The 18,562-nt window shown below is 40.6% G+C and overlaps 1 protein-coding gene across 3 annotated transcripts in view; it reads left to right on the forward strand.

The window, feature by feature from the left end:
* Positions 1-18,562, forward strand: part of LOC126175866 (integrin alpha-PS1) — a 618,855-nt gene that overhangs the window by 559,647 nt on the left and 40,646 nt on the right. For all 3 annotated transcript variants that reach the window (XM_049922880.1, XM_049922881.1, XM_049922882.1), the window contains one exon: positions 13,070-13,299. In XM_049922880.1, the coding sequence (XP_049778837.1) occupies positions 13,070-13,299 (230 nt within the window). The remainder of the gene's footprint in view (positions 1-13,069; positions 13,300-18,562) is intronic.

The following is an 18,562-nucleotide window of genomic DNA, read 5'->3' on the forward strand; positions in this document are numbered from 1 at the left end:
TTATGGATTGGAGAAAAATGCTGCCCTGCTATTCAAAATGTCAAATTGTTGATGAATTCTGTGAAACAAGCTGTTTTTTCCGCTGTATCACTCTGCACTTCTTTAACTGCTATAAAGGTTCTGACATCTGGCGCAACAAAGGAGCTGAGGACCTAAAGTGCTTCTTTTACATTCATTTTCTGAAATTTGCTAACAGAGCTCTTTAATTTCAAGCTTTGTTGGACTTCAGATATTTAGGTTTCCACATCATTAAATAATTTAGTGCAAATCTGCAGCAAGCAACAACTTAGTAGCAAATGCTAAACTGCAATGTTTGCAGCCGCGTGGTGTGGTCGTGTGGTCTGAGGTGCCATGTCATGGATGCACGGGTCCTCCTGCTGGAGGTTCGAGTCCTCCCACGGGCGTGGTTGTGTGTGTTGTTCTTACCATAAGTTAGTTTAAGTAGTGTGTAAGTCTAGGGACCAGTGACCTCAGCAGTTTGGTCCCTTAGGAATTCACACACATTTGAACAGTTTTTGCAATGTACACAAGTGTCAGCATGATGAAATCCTCATACTGTTGCATTCTCTTCCATTCACTGTTGAGTAAATGCTCATGCAACAGACACCAAGTGATACAAAAGGATGGCAGAGAGCACAAACAGATTGCTCACTTATGCCTGGTTTCCACCTGAGCAAATAAAAATGAATGAGAATTCCCTGTGTTGTAAACGATGGGTGAGCAGGAGAAAACATTTTTTCATGTTCACTATGCATTCATTAGTGTTCACTCATGTTCAGTTGATTGTCAGTTTTTTACTGAAGCATTAAAGGAAGCTTGTGTCCTTTCTGCTTCTGGAATAGTAGCTGCTCTCTATGCAAACTGCTTTATGTTACTAAATGGTAAGTAATACTTTGCTTTCAAATTTCCTCTTCAAATGTAATGAGGAGCGTCATCAACTGACATATGTATAAAGTTTTGAAATAACACTAAAGAAGTCAGGAGCTAAGATCCAGTTTCAAGTGCACTAACTCAACACATTTCATGAATATGTAGAAATTTAGAAACCTTCAGTCTTTTTTACTTACTCCATTTTGATTGCTTTATGAAAACCAGTGGACAAAATACTCTTGTCTCAAAGTCAGAGATTTAAATTGTAGCTATAATTAGTGTTGTCATGTGAAACATGAAGATTATTACAGGAAAAATGATGATGATGATGATGATGATGATGATGATGATGATAATGCACAGTGCTAGTAGTGTTGGCACACTATACTCATTCTCCCATATTCTCTTCCTTTCCCTCCAGTGTAAACACTTATTCCAAACGAATAGTGGAGAACACTGGTGAATTGTCTGTGAATGCTTGTTCACTTATGATTGCTTCAATTTTTAACAGTGCAAATAAGGCTTTACATTTGTTCATTGAAGTTCACTTCCATTCAGTCTAGAATACAGCAGGCTTTAGAACATGGAAGTGATATCTTATGATGATTTTTCTTTGGATGGTAACTTCAGTCATAATATACTTTTTAAATGAAATTATTGCCCTCACCTGACTGTAAGTTTTTATTGTGTATTTATTTCACTATCATGATTTCAGTTGTAGAGCCATTCTCAAGAACAAGGTGAAAACTGAAATAATGTTCCTTAAATTGTGTATATCAAATGTTATCACATCAAGACTCACACTTCATTGTCCATACATTTTATTGGTTTCATTTTTCACCTTGCACTTAAAAATGGGTCTACAGCCAAACTCACGATAACGAAATAAATAACTAAATAAACAGTAAAAACATACTGCCAAGTGGAAGCAAAGATTTCATTTAAAAATGGTGTCATATTGTTCCTGTACAAGAAGCACAATTGCCACATTATATCAATATCTATGCTTGACAAAATTTAGACAGGATTGGGTGCTTAGGGCTCTTTATTAGTTCTTACTCATCAGTATTATTTTTATTTAGCGGAATTCAAAATAAGCTTCCGTAACCTTTCCTTATGTTTAACGGAAACTCTGAACGTTTTTAGTACAGTATTTGTCTGTCTGCTTGTTTGACAGTTGATGTACTCGCTCACAGGCACTCAGCGTGACTACTTCATTCGCTGCGGTGCTATCTCAGAAAGAATTGTTCTTCACAGATGCCGGACAGTGGCAATTACTTGAAGCTGATTATGCTCAGGCACAGTTGCCAAATATTTCATTGAATGAAGTGCCATCTAGTTGCTGGTGCTACAAATAAAAATTTGACATTGTTGCCACCTGGTGGCCATTCCCTGAAGAGGGTTGCCTGCCAGAGCAAGCAGATGGTCAATCTGTTTCTTATGAGATCTCGGGTGATGGTGACCTGACAGTTGATACTCGCTGCTTCAATGGACACTCAGTCTGGCAGGTCAGCCAATATTTATTCATGCCAAAGTCAATTTGTTATAGTGTCACAGCTGCAGAAGCTGTGTATGGCACATGTAAAGTATCCCTGGTTTCGGTAACCATCAGGGCACTGACTGGCAGACAGACGGTGGCATGCAGAGAATGCCATGGTGCAATGTGGGGTCAGCCTATTGCCGTAAAGGGCTCTCTTATGGCACAGATACTATCTAGCTAGGCTCATGTTATTACTTTATACTATGTTCCATATACATACTTTCCATAAAGATTTTTCCTGAAATTTAAGTTTCACATAAAATAATCGCTCTTTCTCAAAATGCTTCCTTTTTCTTTCTTTGTTTTCTTTCCTTTCCTTTCTTTTCTATTGCCAGTCTACCTTTTGTATCTTCTTTTCTTCAGGTGTCATCTGTTATTTTGATGTCCAAATGACAAAGCTCGTTTACTGCATTTAGTTTTTTCCTTTTGTTGATGTTCATTTTAGAACTTAATTTCAAGACAACATCTATACCATTCAAATGATCTTCCATGTTGACATCTTGGGTTGTCAGGTGTTCTGCCGGATATCAGCGTCGTACTTGCACGATATTTCGGTCACGTAGCTCGAGACCTTCATCAGGTGCGACCTGAGACTGCTCCTTGATTGGACCTGGTCCAGTATTTATGCCTATGGCCTTCCCCCTCCACCAACAGCTGCAGGCGCTTCCTCTGTGGTCCGCGCCCATTCCCTGCCACCTGCTGGAGCGTTGCTGCTTTGTTTTCCGTCCACTGCGGTTCTAGGTGTTCCCTCTGCGGTCTGTGCCCACCAAACCCGCTCCTGGGGGTTTCATCTACGGTCTGGGGTACCAAGCGTTCCCCCTGCGGTCCGCGCCCGCTCACCACGACCTGTTGGAGTGTTGCCGCTCCGTTTTTCGTCTGCTGCAGCTCTGGATGTTCCCTCTGCGGTCCACGCCCAACAGTCCCACTTCTGGGTGTTCCATCTTCGGTCTGGTGTGCCTGGCAGTCCATCAGGGGCTCGTTTACCATCTCCATGTCTCTGGTTCTTCTGTTTGTGTAGTGTTGCAGCTGGCCCCGTTGCTCTTTTAACAATTCCAGAGCCGGATCCCAGGCTCTGCTTAGCTGGTACCCTGTGTCACGATTCATAAGATCGTCAGCCATTTTAATCTCTATTGATTCTCTTATAACACTGTCCCAAAATCTGGGTGTTTGTGCTAGAATCTTGGTATCCTCATATTTCATGGCATGATCTAGTTCTAGACAGTGTTCAGCAGTGGCTGACTTAGTCACCTGTCTTAATCTAGTGTGCCTCTGATGTTCTTTGCACTTGTTCTCCACAGTTCTTGTCGTCTGGCCAATGTAGGACATGCCACATTGACAAGGTATATTGTAAATCCCTGGTTTTCGTAACCCCAGGTCATCTTTGACACTCCGCAGCAGTCCCCCGATCTTGTTGGATGGACAGAAAACACACTTGATATTGTGTTTACAGAGGATCCTACTGATTCTGGCAGAAATGGAGCCAGCATAGGGCAGATATGCCACCTTCTTTGCTTCATCTTGGTCTTCTTTAGGAACCTGTGGTATAGTGGCTGGTCGGAGTGCCCTCTCAATTTGTCTGTCCGTGTATCCATTCTTGGAGAAAACTGTTTTGAGACGTTCTATCTTTATGGGTAGATTCTCTTGGTCTGACAGGGCACGTGCTCTGTGGACCAAAGTCTTCAGAACTCCATTCTTCTGTGCAGGGTGGTGACAACTGCTGGCCTGCAGATATAAATCAGTGTGTGTTGGTTTTCGGTACACACTGTGGCCGATTGATCCATCTGCTTTCCTCTGGACTAGTACATCCAGAAATGGCAGCTGGCCATTCTTCTCCAGTTCCATGGTGAACTTGATATTAGGGTGGCATGAGTTACGATGTTCAAGAAACTCATTGAGCCTGTCCATCCCATGTGGCCAGATCACGAAGGTGTCATCCACATACCTAAAGAAGCATGTGGGTTTAAATGTGGCTGTCTCCAATGCCCTCTCCTCAAAACTCTGCATAAACATGTTGGCAACCACAGGGGCCAGTGGGCTGCCCATAGCTACACCTTCAGTTTGCTCATAATATTGGTTTCTGTACAGAAAATACGTGGATGTCAGTGTATGACTGAACAGGTCCAACAGAGCACCGTCAAATTTCTCTGCAATCAGTTCTAGTGAGTCCTTCAGTGGGACCCTGGTGAACAGCGATACCACATCAAAACTAACCATGATGTCCGAATCTGTGATGTGCAGTTGCTTGAGGCGTTGCAGGAAATCTTCTGAGTTGCGAATGTGGTGAATACATTTCCCCACATATGGAGACAGGAGACCTTTCAAGTACTTGGCTGTTGTGTACGTAGGTGCCCCAATATTACTGACAATAGGACGTAGGGGCACGCCCTCCTTGTGTATTTTAGGCAGACCATACAGTCTAGGTGGCACTGGCGCTTTTTCCCATGGTTGTCTGATGATCTTATCGGGCATCCCTGTTTCCTTCAAGAGAGCACTAGTCTTCTTGGCCACCTTGTCCGTGGGGTCACACTCCAGGATTCTGTATGCAGGGTCCTCCAGAAGTTGGCGTACTTTCTCATCATAATCCACCCGCTGCAAGATGACAGTGGATTTCCCTTTGTCTGCTGGCAGTACCACAATGCTGTTGTCTTCCCGTAGTTTCTTGAGTGCAAGCGTCTCCTTGGTTGTTATGTTCGATTTCGGCGGCCTGGCCTTGGTGAGGGCCCTGCAGGTCTCTCGGCGGACTTCCTCTGCCACATTAGGTGGAAGTGTGGCTGCAACTTGCTCTACTGCACTGACGAAACCTGAAATGGGTACGTTTCTAGGGGTCGTAGCAAAGTTGAGGCCCTTGATGAGTACCTTTAAGGTTGTATCACAGGGTACCAGCTAAGCAGAGCCTGGGATCCAGCTCTGGAATTGTTAAAAGAGCAACGGGGCCAGCTGCAACACTACACAAACAGAAGAACCAGAGACATGGAGATGGTAAACAAGCCCCTGACGGGCTGCCAGGCGCACCAGACTGAAGATGGAACATCCAGAAGTGGGACTGGTGGGCGCGGACCGCAGAGGGAACATCTAGAGCCGCAGCGGACGAAAAACGGAGTAGCAACGCTCCAACAGCTTGTGGTGAGCGGTGCGGACCGCAGGGGGAACGCTTGGTACCCCAGACCGTAGATGAAACCCCCAGGAGCGGGTTTGGTGGGCGCGGACTGCAGAGGGAACACCTAGAACCGCAGCGGACGGAAAACGGAGCAGCAACGCTCCAGCAGGTGGCAGGGAATGGGCGTGGACCACAGAGGAAGCGCCTGCAGCTGTTGGTGGAGGGGGAAGGCCATAGGCATAAATACTGGACCAGGTCCAATCAAGGAGCAGTCTCAGGTCGCACCTGATGAAGGTCTTGAGCTACGTGACCAAAATATCGTGCAAGTACGACACTGATATCCGGCAGAACACCCGACAACCCAAGATGTAATTAGATCGCCGGGAAAGCCTGAAGAGTTACATCTTCCATGTTGTTTGCCATGTGTGATAGACTCACAATGTAACTGGCAAATATTATAGTTTTTATGAGGGACAAACAGTAAGTAATGCAACTATTTTTTTTTTTCCTGAAATGAGATTGGTTTTATTCGGATTCCAGTACACCATATTGTTCCCCCTCTTTTCACATCATAACTATTTTTACACTACCTTTCTGGAAGGGCCTGTATGCCCGCATAGTACATCTCTACTGGTCGGTGTCAGAGCTGTCTTGCTGCATCACTAACGTCACTATCATCCATGTACTGCCTCCTTGTGAAGTGCATCTTTCATTTGGGCAAACAGATGGAAGCCGGAAGGTATAAGATCTGGCTGTAGGATAGATGAGGAAGAACAATCCAATGACGTTTTGTGAGCTACTCTCAGCTGTCCAGACTAGTGTGAGAACCTTGCATTGTCATTGAAAAGGGGAAGTTCATTTGCATTCTTGTGGCGATTAACACACTGAAGTAATGTCTTCAATTTCCTGAGGGTGTGTATGGCTGGCTGGTATGCGAGAGATCAGACAGGTTAGCACGACCTCGTCATGATGATGTCAGATGCCTCACCCATCATGCTTTTGTTCACTGCCAGATTTCCGTAGACATTCTGCAAGCACAATGAGTATCTGTGATGCTCTGGTTTTTCACCAAAAGAAACTGAATGACAGCTCTCTGCTTGAAATGCACCTCCATTAGAGATGCCATTTTGAAGGTTACATATAGTGCTGCTACCTATCAGAACGTCATGAAATTATAGGGGCTGAAGTGAGATTATAACACTATGTCCCACAAGAAATTCCACATTTTTTCAACCGAATGTGACCAAGAAAAAAATATATGTTTCATTACTTATCTTAACACCCATTGTATTTCTTACCCCATAACCTTAATTCCTATTCCAAATTTCTCCTTGGCTTCCTTCACCTCATGCTCTGTGTACAAATGAATAGCATGGGGGATTGGCAGCAACCCCCCCCCCCCTCTCTCTCTCTCTCTCTCTCTCTCTTATTGCTGTTTATGTGTCATCATCATTGACTCTTACAACTGTAGTCTGGTATCTGTACAAGTTGTAAATAGCTTTTCACTCACTGTATTTTATCGCCAATAACATTTGATTTTCAAAGAGTAGCTTCCAGTCAACAGTGTTTAATCCTTTTTCTAAGTCTACAAATTCATTACATTTAGCTTTGCCTTTCTTCTAAATCATGGCCAGCCACAATTTGCCAAAGTTCACGTGGGCTGGGTGTGATCCACGGCTCTGTTTCTCAGCTTTGCACTCGGTACAGTGCAACTTATTGTTTAGTATTGCAATTAGAATCATGTTGTCAATGTGATGAATATCTTCACAAGGATTACAGCTCATAACTCTGTCTGCATTAGAATTGTACAATATCCATGTATCTGAGTATGTGTGTGTCTACTTCCCAGAGACTCCTCTTCAATGGATCCCTGGAAAACGATAAATGTAATGTAGTGTTAACTCTTCACTATTTGTTTGTGGCATGAAGGACGTTTACAGATCAAGTGGGTGTTTTCACTAAAAGAGGCAATCTAGTGATCTGTCATCACAATCCTTTAAAAATGAATATCAATGACAGAAGAAAGGGTTGAGAATTCTCAATGTGTATTACGCTGTCGCATAAGCGATGCCTACTGCAGATTTGCTATGAAATTGTGGAACAATACCATGCAGAAAGAATTTAAAGATTTAGTTGACAAGAGAATGAGCTAAAAATTAGAATGCTCGACAGAAGGGAGCCATTGTTCAGTACATCAAGAAGCAGTTTGTGCTAAATTTGTGGGCATGCAGCACGTAAAGAAATTGTCAATATGAATAGTAAAATTTCTGAAGGCGGATACATTATTCCACTGTCATTTTTTATGGAATTGAACAGAGAATATGGAGTCTTTACATAGTATTGCAAAGTACATCGGTTAGGTCAAGAGACATGCCTGGAACAACTTTTTTATGTAAAACTCACTATTGTTGAATTTATGAATGAAAAAGGAGTACATGTATGAAAATTAACATCTGAAATGGATTGCAGACCTTGCATTTTAAGTGAACTTGACTGCACATTGCTCAAAGTAAGACAATGCAAGTTGAGAAACACCATCGTTCCAATTTGATGGGGATGATTTAAAAAGAAAATTTGCATTATAGAAGGGACATGTTCTGGCAAACACAGTCCAGTTCCCTAAGTTCACTGCCATTAAAGAAAATGCGAGGCCTGAAGAATTCATTGTGGCCTTGAAAGAATTACAAGGATAGTTCCCTAATTCTTGTGACGACACTGTCAATTTTGAGCTGTTTTCGAAACCATTTGCCATCTCATTTGAAAGCACTCCTTTGCTGTGCAGATGTAACTGATTGACCTGCAAAAAGTGCTACTATATGTCAATTAACATAGTTGTATGAAAGACCATTTTTGATTATGAAACTAAATAAGTCATGTTTATGTGGTTATGTTGCAATCTGAGTACCAAAACCTGTGAAACTGTCTAAATCTGTCCATATGCCGACAGTTTGTACCAGATAAAATTATATTATGCCCTCAGTGCACCAAAAATAATTAAATAATACTGAAAACTTGTTTTGTTTATGAGCTATGTTGTTGAGGAATGTGAAATATAAAACCAAGTCATATGCAGTGCGCCTGCACTGCTGTTTAAATGTGGCATATTTGCAGCTTTCCCCTTCCAACTCCTTAGTATGGTGGGTAGGTGGGGGAAGTGTGCAGCAAGGTCTAGCGCTATTGCACTCATGCCAGGGCACAGTCCATGAGCAGAAATCTTGGCCACCCCTGTTCTAAGATAAGATGTAATGTCAGTATGTGCTTCATGTGCTCTTAAGTTACTCCAGAACTAAAACTGATCTCATCCTAGATTAGCCTATATCAATCGTTCCTTTCTTCTTTAGATAATTCATATTTATGCTGTAGAATGATGAATTATTAAAATCATGATTTTGTAATACACATATTGTCAGCACAAGCGTTCTTTGATACTGATGCTAATGAAATTATTCTCGAAATCTAAGGGTATTTTACTTGTTTCATATTGCTACATACCACTTGGAACAGATGTGTTATGCTTGATTCTTCCAGTATTTTTAATAATTCTTAGAGAACATCATCTATTTTGAGAGCCTTGTTTCAACTCAGGTCTTGCAGTGTCCTGCCAAATTCTTCCTGCAGTATCACTTCAGATCTAGATTATGAACACTAAACTGTTAATGAGGGGGAATAGACCCAGAGTGTCTAAACTGATATACCATTTCCACATAGTATGCTCTGCAGCACAATAGACACAAAATTGGTGTCTGCTTCAATGCCCATGACATCAGGATTCTTGGCAGTTTAGCAGTTCATCAAAATAGATTCACAATTTTCAGTACTGTCTGTTCCATTCTTGAAGAAAATACTTCGTGCTTGGTAGTCCTTTAATTTATTCTGGCATGTTGGACAAAAATCTCTGTATTTTCTTCCAAGTTTTGATTTCTCAATAGCTCCTTTGCTTCATGTTTCCTTTTTTTGCTGTTTATGTTGGTTATTGTGTTCTATGTTCCCAGAACTTTTTTATTTTCCCTTCTATTCTGATTCTGTTGTTTTCACCTTTTCCCTCTCTTTTTATTTCAGGCTAACTTAAGTGTTTTGCTTGCTGCAGTGTTTATTTGACTAGATATCTCCAAGCAGTTGGCAGGTTTAGCAGTTGTTATTCCATCTTGGAATTGGTTTATGGCTCCTTGTGTTATGATAATTCAATCTCTGGTATATTTTAATTATTTCTGTGACTTTTTTTGTTTTCATAAAATAAAAGCATAATGTTCATTTTATAAGAAGTATAGTGTCATCCACAGACACACAAAAAAGAATGAAAATTTCACTAGCTTTACACATACACATACACATACACATGCACTGAAGAGCCAAAGAAACTGGTACACCTTTTAATATCGTGTATGGCCCCCGCGAGCATGCAGAAGTGCTGCAACATGATGTGGCATGGACTCAACTAATGTCTGAAGTAGTGCTCGAGGGAATTGACACCATGAATCCTGCAGAGCTGTCCGAAAGAGTATGAGATGATGGAATTCTCTTCTGAACAGCATGTTGCAAGGCATCCCAGATATGCTCAATAATGTTTATGTCTGGGGAGTTTGGTGGCCAGTGGAAGTGTTTAAACTCAGAAGAATATTCTTGGAGCCGTTTTGTAGCAATTCTGGTCATGTGGGGTGTTGCATTGTCATGCTGGAATTGCCCAAGTCCGTCGGAATGCACAATGGACATGAATGGATTCAGGCGATCAGACAGGATGCTTATGCATGTGTCGCCTGTTAGAGTCCGATGTAGATGTATCAGAGGTCCCGTAGCACTCCAACTGCACACCATTACAGAGCCTCCGCCGGCTTGAACAGTACCCTGCTAGCATGTAGGGTTCATGGATACACGAGGTTGTCTCCGTACTCATACACGTACATCTGCTTAATACAATTTGAAACAAGACTCATCTGACCAGGCAACATGTTTCCAGTCATCAACAGTCCAATGTCAGTGTTGACAGGCAGGTGAGGCATAAAGCTTTGTGTTGTGCAGTTATCAAGGGTACACGAGTGGGCCTTCGACTCCAAAACCCCATATCGATGGTGTTTCATTGTATGGTACACATGCTGACACTTGCTGATGGTGCAGCATTGAAATCTGCAGCAATTTGCAGAAGGGTTGCACTTCTGTCACATTGAATTATTCTCTTCAGTCATTGTCAGTCTCATTCTTGCAGGATCTTTCTCCAGCCACAGCGAGATTTGACATTTTACCAGATTTCTGATATTCATGGTACACTTATGAAATGGTCATATGGGAAAATCCCCATTTCATCACTATCTCGGAAATGCAGGTCCCATTGCTCATACGCTGACTATAACACCATCTTCAAACTCACTTAAATCTTCTAACCTTTCATTGTAGCAGCAGTAACTGGTCTAACAACTGCACCAGACATTTGTTGTCTTATATAGGCATTGTCTACCACAGCACCATATTCTGCCTGTTTACGTACGTGTATCATTGTATTTGAATACGCATGCCTATACCAGTTTCTTTGGTGCTTCAGTGTACATATGCATACATATATATACATACTCCACCTCATTAAAGGATTCACTCAAAAACAGGTGAAGTTTAATTTGTGCATGTGTGTGTGTGTGTGTGTGTGTGTGTGTGTGTGTGTGTGTGTGTGTCTATTTACAACTCGATGCTCTTACTATTGTGATTTATCACCTATACTCCTCTGAGTTATTTACATTCTACCAGAACTTTCCTTACCATACAAGAAGCAGTCAAATGAAAATGAGATGGACGCAGAAAAGTTAAGTAAACTATTTATCATCCAAAAGTAATCATGATAATTGTTAATACAGTAGCCCACTGAGACAAATGGTCAATGCCTTGTTTGTGGTTGCCTACAGAACCACTATTTTGCCCAGGTATGCATCTCTTCATCTTAAGCAAATCAACAGCCACATATGTCTTTCTTCAGGGCACCAAAAATATGGATATCACATAGGGAGAGGATGTCTGAGGTCTTCCCAGTAAAACTTCTGCAGCTTAGTTAAAACAGTTTTGGCAAAATTCGATGGTCTTTGGCTACAAGTCTGTGAAGTTTTCCAGCTCATGATTTGTTAGCATATAGGACTTTCATCATTATGTCATCTGAAGTGGCAACAAGAACTGATGAGTTGGAGAATTTCTTTATTGACAATTCTGTGTGTGTTTGGACTTGTCACATATGTAAATTTTCAAAAGATGACACTCTTATCTGTGTTTGTCAGGGGTCATGGGATTTGTATGAAGTCTAGTTGGTTGGTGAAATGACACAGAATAATAGTATTTAAGTGCAGCACATCTGTAATTGGTGTGGCAGTAACTCTTTATAATTGTTGTATCTCATTTCTGATTAAGTGGTTTCACAATAACAAATTTAAGTTAGTCTAAGAATGAAAAGATATATTACATAAATAACTTCATAATATAAAGGAAAGGTAGATATTGCTACTTACTGTAAAGATGTCATGATCAGTTGCAGAAAGGCATGACAAAAACACACCTACACACTTAGCTCTCTGCCAAAGCCTTCATTAGAAAATCTCTGCTCTGAGCTGTATGGGATGGTGGTCATGTATGCATGAGGTGTGCTGGCTTGTATGAATGAATCTGTGTGTGTTTCCTTTTCTGATGAAAGCTTTGGCTGTAAGTGTGTTTTTGTTGTTCCTGTCTGCAACTTAACATGTCATCTTTATGGTAAATAGCACTTTATCTTTCCCTTACATTGTTGATATTCCAACCTTAAGTTTCTATTGTTCAACTTCATAACATATTAAGTAATGCATGGGTAAACAGAGTAGAACAAGAACTCATGTTTTGCTCAAGGCACAACCCTCAAGATATATTCATTGTTCAAGAAAACGTACTGAGTATTTCTGAAGAAAATTGCCCCAAGTCATGGAAACTACCAAGATAGACCTATATAATAATGCTTTCGTCTTGTGCTGGGAAAGTGCAATGAATTCAAACCTGATAACAGACTGTCTTATTACAAAAGTTCTGCAGCTGTCCCACCTCCTTGCCCTTGCCCATCTCTTTCTTTCTTGTACACCCATAGAAAACAACTGGATAAATTCACTGAAAAAGATTGTAAGTTTATGTAGTCAATAAAATATTTTGTCTTGAACTGCAATGCTGAGACCATTATAACTGTAGGTTAAGTGTAGATTTGTGTGTGTGTGTGTGTGTGTGTGTGTGTGTGTGTGTGTGTGACACACACACACACACACACACACACACACACACACACGTTTGTTTTTACACATGCTTAAGCATACACATATGTGTTCCTGTCTGTGTTTCATTCTTTTATTAGATCACACTTAATGACTATTTCTCTATTGTTTATATGCTTATTGGCCTTCAACGTCTCAACTGTATGTCGAGTGTTTATCTCCTTCTTCAATTATTTGTATTCTGTTCAAGACTTTCAAGTACTGTAATAATATTTCTGAGTGCCTTCTTACTGTTTCTTATTTTCACACACATATTTGTATATCTTCAAAATTAGTCCAACATTCACTTTTCTATGCTTTCAGATTGGTACAACCTGACCACATGTTCTACAGTGGGCCTGTGGTAGGTGAATCTGCTATACGTTATCACGATGAAGTAGGTTCACGTGTTTTACACTTGTACAAAGTTTACAATGAAGGTCCCTGGCGAGTAGCACAAGTTGATGTGCTTGTGGATTGGCCAATACAAGTAGCCAATGATAAACCACAAGGAAAGTGGTTACTCTATCTCATAGAACCTCCCTCTGTTGAAGGTAAGATTATTCATATAATTCATAGTATCTTAACTATTCTTTAGAAACTGAATTAAGTATAGTATTAAAAAAAATACTACTACTTAACAAAATATGGAAAGGATCAATTTCTGTTCACCATGTAGATGACGTCTTAAGTCACAGACAGGCACAATGAAAAAGAATGCTAGAAAAATTGAGCATTCAGACTAGGTCCATGAGAAGTGCAAAACTCTTATACATTCATACAAGCACAAATCCAACACACATGGCCACCTACCAGTCCTATCCTGCCCCCATCACATCCGTGCATGTTCCGACAGGCAACACTGGCATTTTCCCCCCACCGCTAACCTGATATCCCTCTCCATTCCTGCCCCAATGCCTCTTTCATATCCTCACTACCCAATGCAGTTAGACTGCTGCTCACCTCAGACACAATTGCAGTCGGGCATTAAAACCTGTTAATGGCAGTGGCCATGTGTGTGTGACTAGTGAATGTGTGTGTGTTTTCCACTTCTGATGTAGGACATAGCTGGAAAGCTGAATTTTTCTACCATTCTTATTCATTGTGCCTGTCTGAGACTCAGTGCCACATCTGTGTAGTGAGTAGCAAACTGTCTCTTTTTCCATGTTGTTGTGATTCCATCATGTACTTTCCATTGTTTGATTTCTGCTATGTGTGGTTATTTTTAATCAATGGGAAGGTAAGAATATTCCAAATTTATTTTATAGTGCACACATTTTGAATAGAGATGCATCTTGCTACTTTTTTTGTCAAAATGTGGTCATTTATAACAGTTTTAATTACTAAAAACAATTGTAAGACTGTGCAGTATATTTGAAACTTGAGGATACAATTGACAGAAACTCACACATTATTTACATGAGCTGAACAAAATCTAAGCAAGAGATTAAGGAATAAAATCGGAAAACATACCTACATTTCGATATAGTTCTATTTTTCATTGAACTAGATCGCCCTCATTTTACAATTGTTTGCTCATTGCTGTTTGTAACCTAAAACTACCAATTCAGGGCTTAGCACACAAGCGAGAAGAGCAGTGTTGTTTCTTATGTGGCTAATCAGATTTAATTTTCTATGGTTTCTTTATTCAAATAAGGTGATTGGCAGGATGCTTCCGTTGAAAAGGACACAAACACTTTCTTTCCCAGTCCTTGTCTTATTCAGACTGACATTCCATGTCTTTTGACTTTGTCTTTGATGTCCAGCACCACCATCGCCATCATCATCATCTTCTTCTTCTCCTCCTCCTCCTCCTCCTCCTCCTCCTCCTCCTCCTTCCAATGTCTTTTTTAACTCCAGATATAAACAATTCATATACTATTTTGTAATAGCTTTATCCTTTTTGGTCTCTGCAGTCACGCAGCTGAAATTACATGTTGAGTAGCTAGCAACTTTTTAGTTTCGTTTACCACAATCTTCATAACTTCCAAACTTTGATTTTGATCTGCATACGAAACTCAGATACCTTTCTCCTTATTGATTCTTATTTAATTTGATATATTTGCCAGACCACTACAATTCAGATACATTCCTCCAGTCTGCATCTTTGGAGTAAGTCTCAAAATCTTTAGTTTTTTACCTATGTAGAAACTATAAAGGACAGTCAAATGATAATGAGACAGATGGAAAAAAGTAAGTAAATTGTTTGTTATTCCAAAAGTAATTGCCATAACTATTAATGCTTTTACCCCACTGTGAGACAAGATGACCAACACCGTATAGGAAAGATGTTTGTGGTTGTCTGTTGAACCGTAATTGTACCCAGGCATGCAGAATTTGCTGAAGCAAATTGACGGCCATGAATGTTTCTCTTCAGGCCACCAAAAGTATGGAAATTACATGGGGACAGATCAGGACTGGATGAAGGGGGTGTAAAGCCTTCCCCATGAAACTTCTGCACCATAGTAACTGCCCACATGTTTCAAGGTTTGTTTTGAGTACGCAGCAGAAGTTCCACTGGAAAGCCTTTACATGTCCTCCTACTGTCCCTAACTCCCCCCTTGCAATTTCCATGTTTTTTGAGTCCTGAAGAAAAACTTTCAGTTTTTTTCAGATGAAGAGGTAAACCAGGGTACAACCATAGTCACATAGTATAAGGGTGCAAATGTGCATGGTGGTAAATGGGAGTTGGTGATATGCACCCTTACTGCTGATTTGAGATTGCGAGATAAAAGGCAGAGAATTGAATTGCAAAAGAGTAGGTTTAAGTGATAATAGTTACAGGTAAAAGTAAATTGGATTATGTTTGGATTGGATTGGTAATTTTTGTTGGAGATATTCTGGGGGTGCCAGTCAGCCACTCGTGACGTCAGAGCTGGCAGGGCTCAGAATCATGAGAGTGTGTTCTTGTTATGGGTTTCAAGAAATTATTGTCAATCAGAAGTTAAACCAATTTGTAACTGTAATAATAAACCCCTGTTGTGAACCTCCCAGTGCCTGTTACTACATAAAAGTAGTCATTACACAGGAGAAGTTTGGTGAAAGGCGGGGTCCCTCTGAAATGAGTAACAAGATCGTATGAACACAGAGAGAATTCTCACAATAGACAACCACAGACATTTTTCCACAAAGGCACTGCCCATCTTGTCTCACAGTGAGACTTTTGAGATAACAAGCAGTTTACTTACTTTCCTCCCATATGTCTCATTTTCATTTGACTGCCCCCTTACATATTCATAAAACACCTCTTTCCTCAGAAAGACTTCTCCCATTTCACACAATATTTTTCACAACAATAATATACGTTTGTATACATTTCTTCATTCGTCATGTAAGGTGGAGGTCGTCCTGCCATGGTACACATACCCTATTCATTACATACTTGGTATATAGGGTGTCCCACTCGAAAGAGACCCTACAAACAAACTTCTGCTTAAATTACATCTAAAGGCTTTGCGTAAAATTAGGAAATGAAATGAAATGAACATATCAAATCTTGTTCTTGATAAAATTAAGGTGAATCACAAAATGTGCTGGAAATAACTGGCCTCGACTTGTAAACACAATTGAACATGACGCTGCAGATTCTTGAATGTTGCTGCCAGAACCTCTGGTGTCACTGCCTGGATTTCACAGATGATGTTCTCTCATAAATTTCAGTCTGTTTGGTTTGTTCTGTAGACCTTGCGTTTTGGGCAATCGCAGAGGATAAAGTCAGGTGGTCTTAAATCAGGTCAGCTTGGGGGGCCACAGTCCTTTTGAAATCACTCTGCTAGAGAAAAATGATTCAACCTCAGCCATTGTCTCTCGAGACATGTCGCATTTGATACCGCCCTGTTGGTAAGTGCCAAGGGTAAGTTCATCATCGTCCAGCTGGTTCACAAATTCCCAAAACATTTTGATGTAAACTGCATTTGTCACAGCAAACTCAAAAAGAAGTGGTCTGATGATGTGATGCTGTGAAGTTGCACAGAACACACCTATCTTATGTGAATACAGGGGTTGCTCGACCAGTGCATGTGGATTTTCATTACAGCACAAACATGTGTTCTGAGAGTTTACATAGGCAGAGAGGTGGAACCATGCCTCATCACTGAACTGTGTGTACTGCAATATTCCTGTCTTCTGGGTAATAAATTGCTGAAACCAACAGCTAAATGTAATGCAGTTGTCTTCATCATTGGCATTCAGTTCCTGAACAACTGTGAACATGTATATCAACATGCTGGCTTTCTTTGGAGCACTGTGACATTTCACATTCCTGAGATAAATGTCAAACAGATTTTGCAGGAGAGGCCAACAATTGTTGTTTCATGTCAGTCACTTTTTCTTCTGATAATGGCAGCCATCCCTTGCCATGAAGATCCAAAACTGATCCACTTCTCACCATAGTGTTCACTAACTTTTGTATGCAGGATTTAGATGGGATACACTGGCAGCCAAACTGTTCAACAAATATTCACTGACATATCTTAATGGAACCAATAATCTAATATTGTTTCATAAGAAACCTGCACTCCTTAACAAAATAGCAATACATTGTCACTAAACACTAAACACTGAATGCTGAGCTCCAGCCACAGTGACACGCAGAAATACACTGTTGTATCAAACAATGTTGCAGAGTGCAGTGTTGCTATGTCAAATGTCACAAATTACATGTTGCAATTTCAGTGGAATTACTACCTTTGTTTGTGGGGCTTCTAAGTGGGACACCCTGTATAAGGATACAGCATCTGTCTTACAACTTTATAACTCGCTTCCATTTTGTCTTCTTGTTCATTTTGTGGTGGACTCGCTCCCATTTTATTGTGAATCCATATCTGATTGGCTGGTTTTCTTTCTCTCTGGTTTTTAAGTATTTCCCTATACTCCACTTTAAACAATATCCAACTTGTTCATATATAATTGTTGTTAGTTTATACTCATGCTCTGACATTTATTAGAAACTTGGATTATTCAGAACTAATTCCAGCTTTTTTACTATTGATAGTTTATGATACCTTTTGACTCTCAGTTAGATGACACCAAGTACAATTCATTTTCAGTTCTTCCACCCCCCCCCCCCCTGCCCCCCTCTTAATGTGAAATTGCTAATATCTTTTTATTACATTGCTGGGTAAAAGTATGAAAGTTGTTAAGTTATTCTTGTGATATGTAATTAATTATCATTATATCTCCTTTTTTCATTATATACTTGGGGTAGTATATCACTGTAGTGCAACAACACCAAGTGTCCATGCAAACATGTCTCTTTGTGAAGTAAGAATACTGGTAAAGGAAAAATTCCTTGTGAATTAAACTGATGGAAAAAAAGAAGGATCTCACCAAAAGGATTACAGAATATGGAAAGAGACAGGATAGAACTGGTACCCATTGAGTGACGAAAGAAATGAAATAAACACCAGGAATGTTGAGATCTAAGATGAAAAGATGACAGCTGCAAAGACTGATACCCTTCCTTCTTACCAACTCCCCCCCCCCCCCTCCCCCCATGCATGCACACGGGCATGTGCTGACACACACACACACACACACACACACACACACACACACACACACACACACACACAAAGTCAGGAACTCTTCCCAAGGGGGAGGGGGGTGGGGGGGGGGGGGGGAATATTAGTAGTCAGTCGTACAGAATAGACACCACCAGTTTCAATAAAGTTTCTTAGTTTACAAACCATGTCACTTTGAATAAAAACACTCAAGCTTTTGATAGCTGTCTTACCCATTGGCATCAGGGCTGGCACATTGTTCTGCTTATTCTGCAATAGTAGCATCTGGAACACTTGTCAGGAGGTGAGAGTGGCA

This window comes from Schistocerca cancellata, chromosome 3, assembly GCF_023864275.1.
Source record: "Schistocerca cancellata isolate TAMUIC-IGC-003103 chromosome 3, iqSchCanc2.1, whole genome shotgun sequence".
Classification (NCBI taxonomy): domain Eukaryota; kingdom Metazoa; phylum Arthropoda; class Insecta; order Orthoptera; family Acrididae; genus Schistocerca; species Schistocerca cancellata.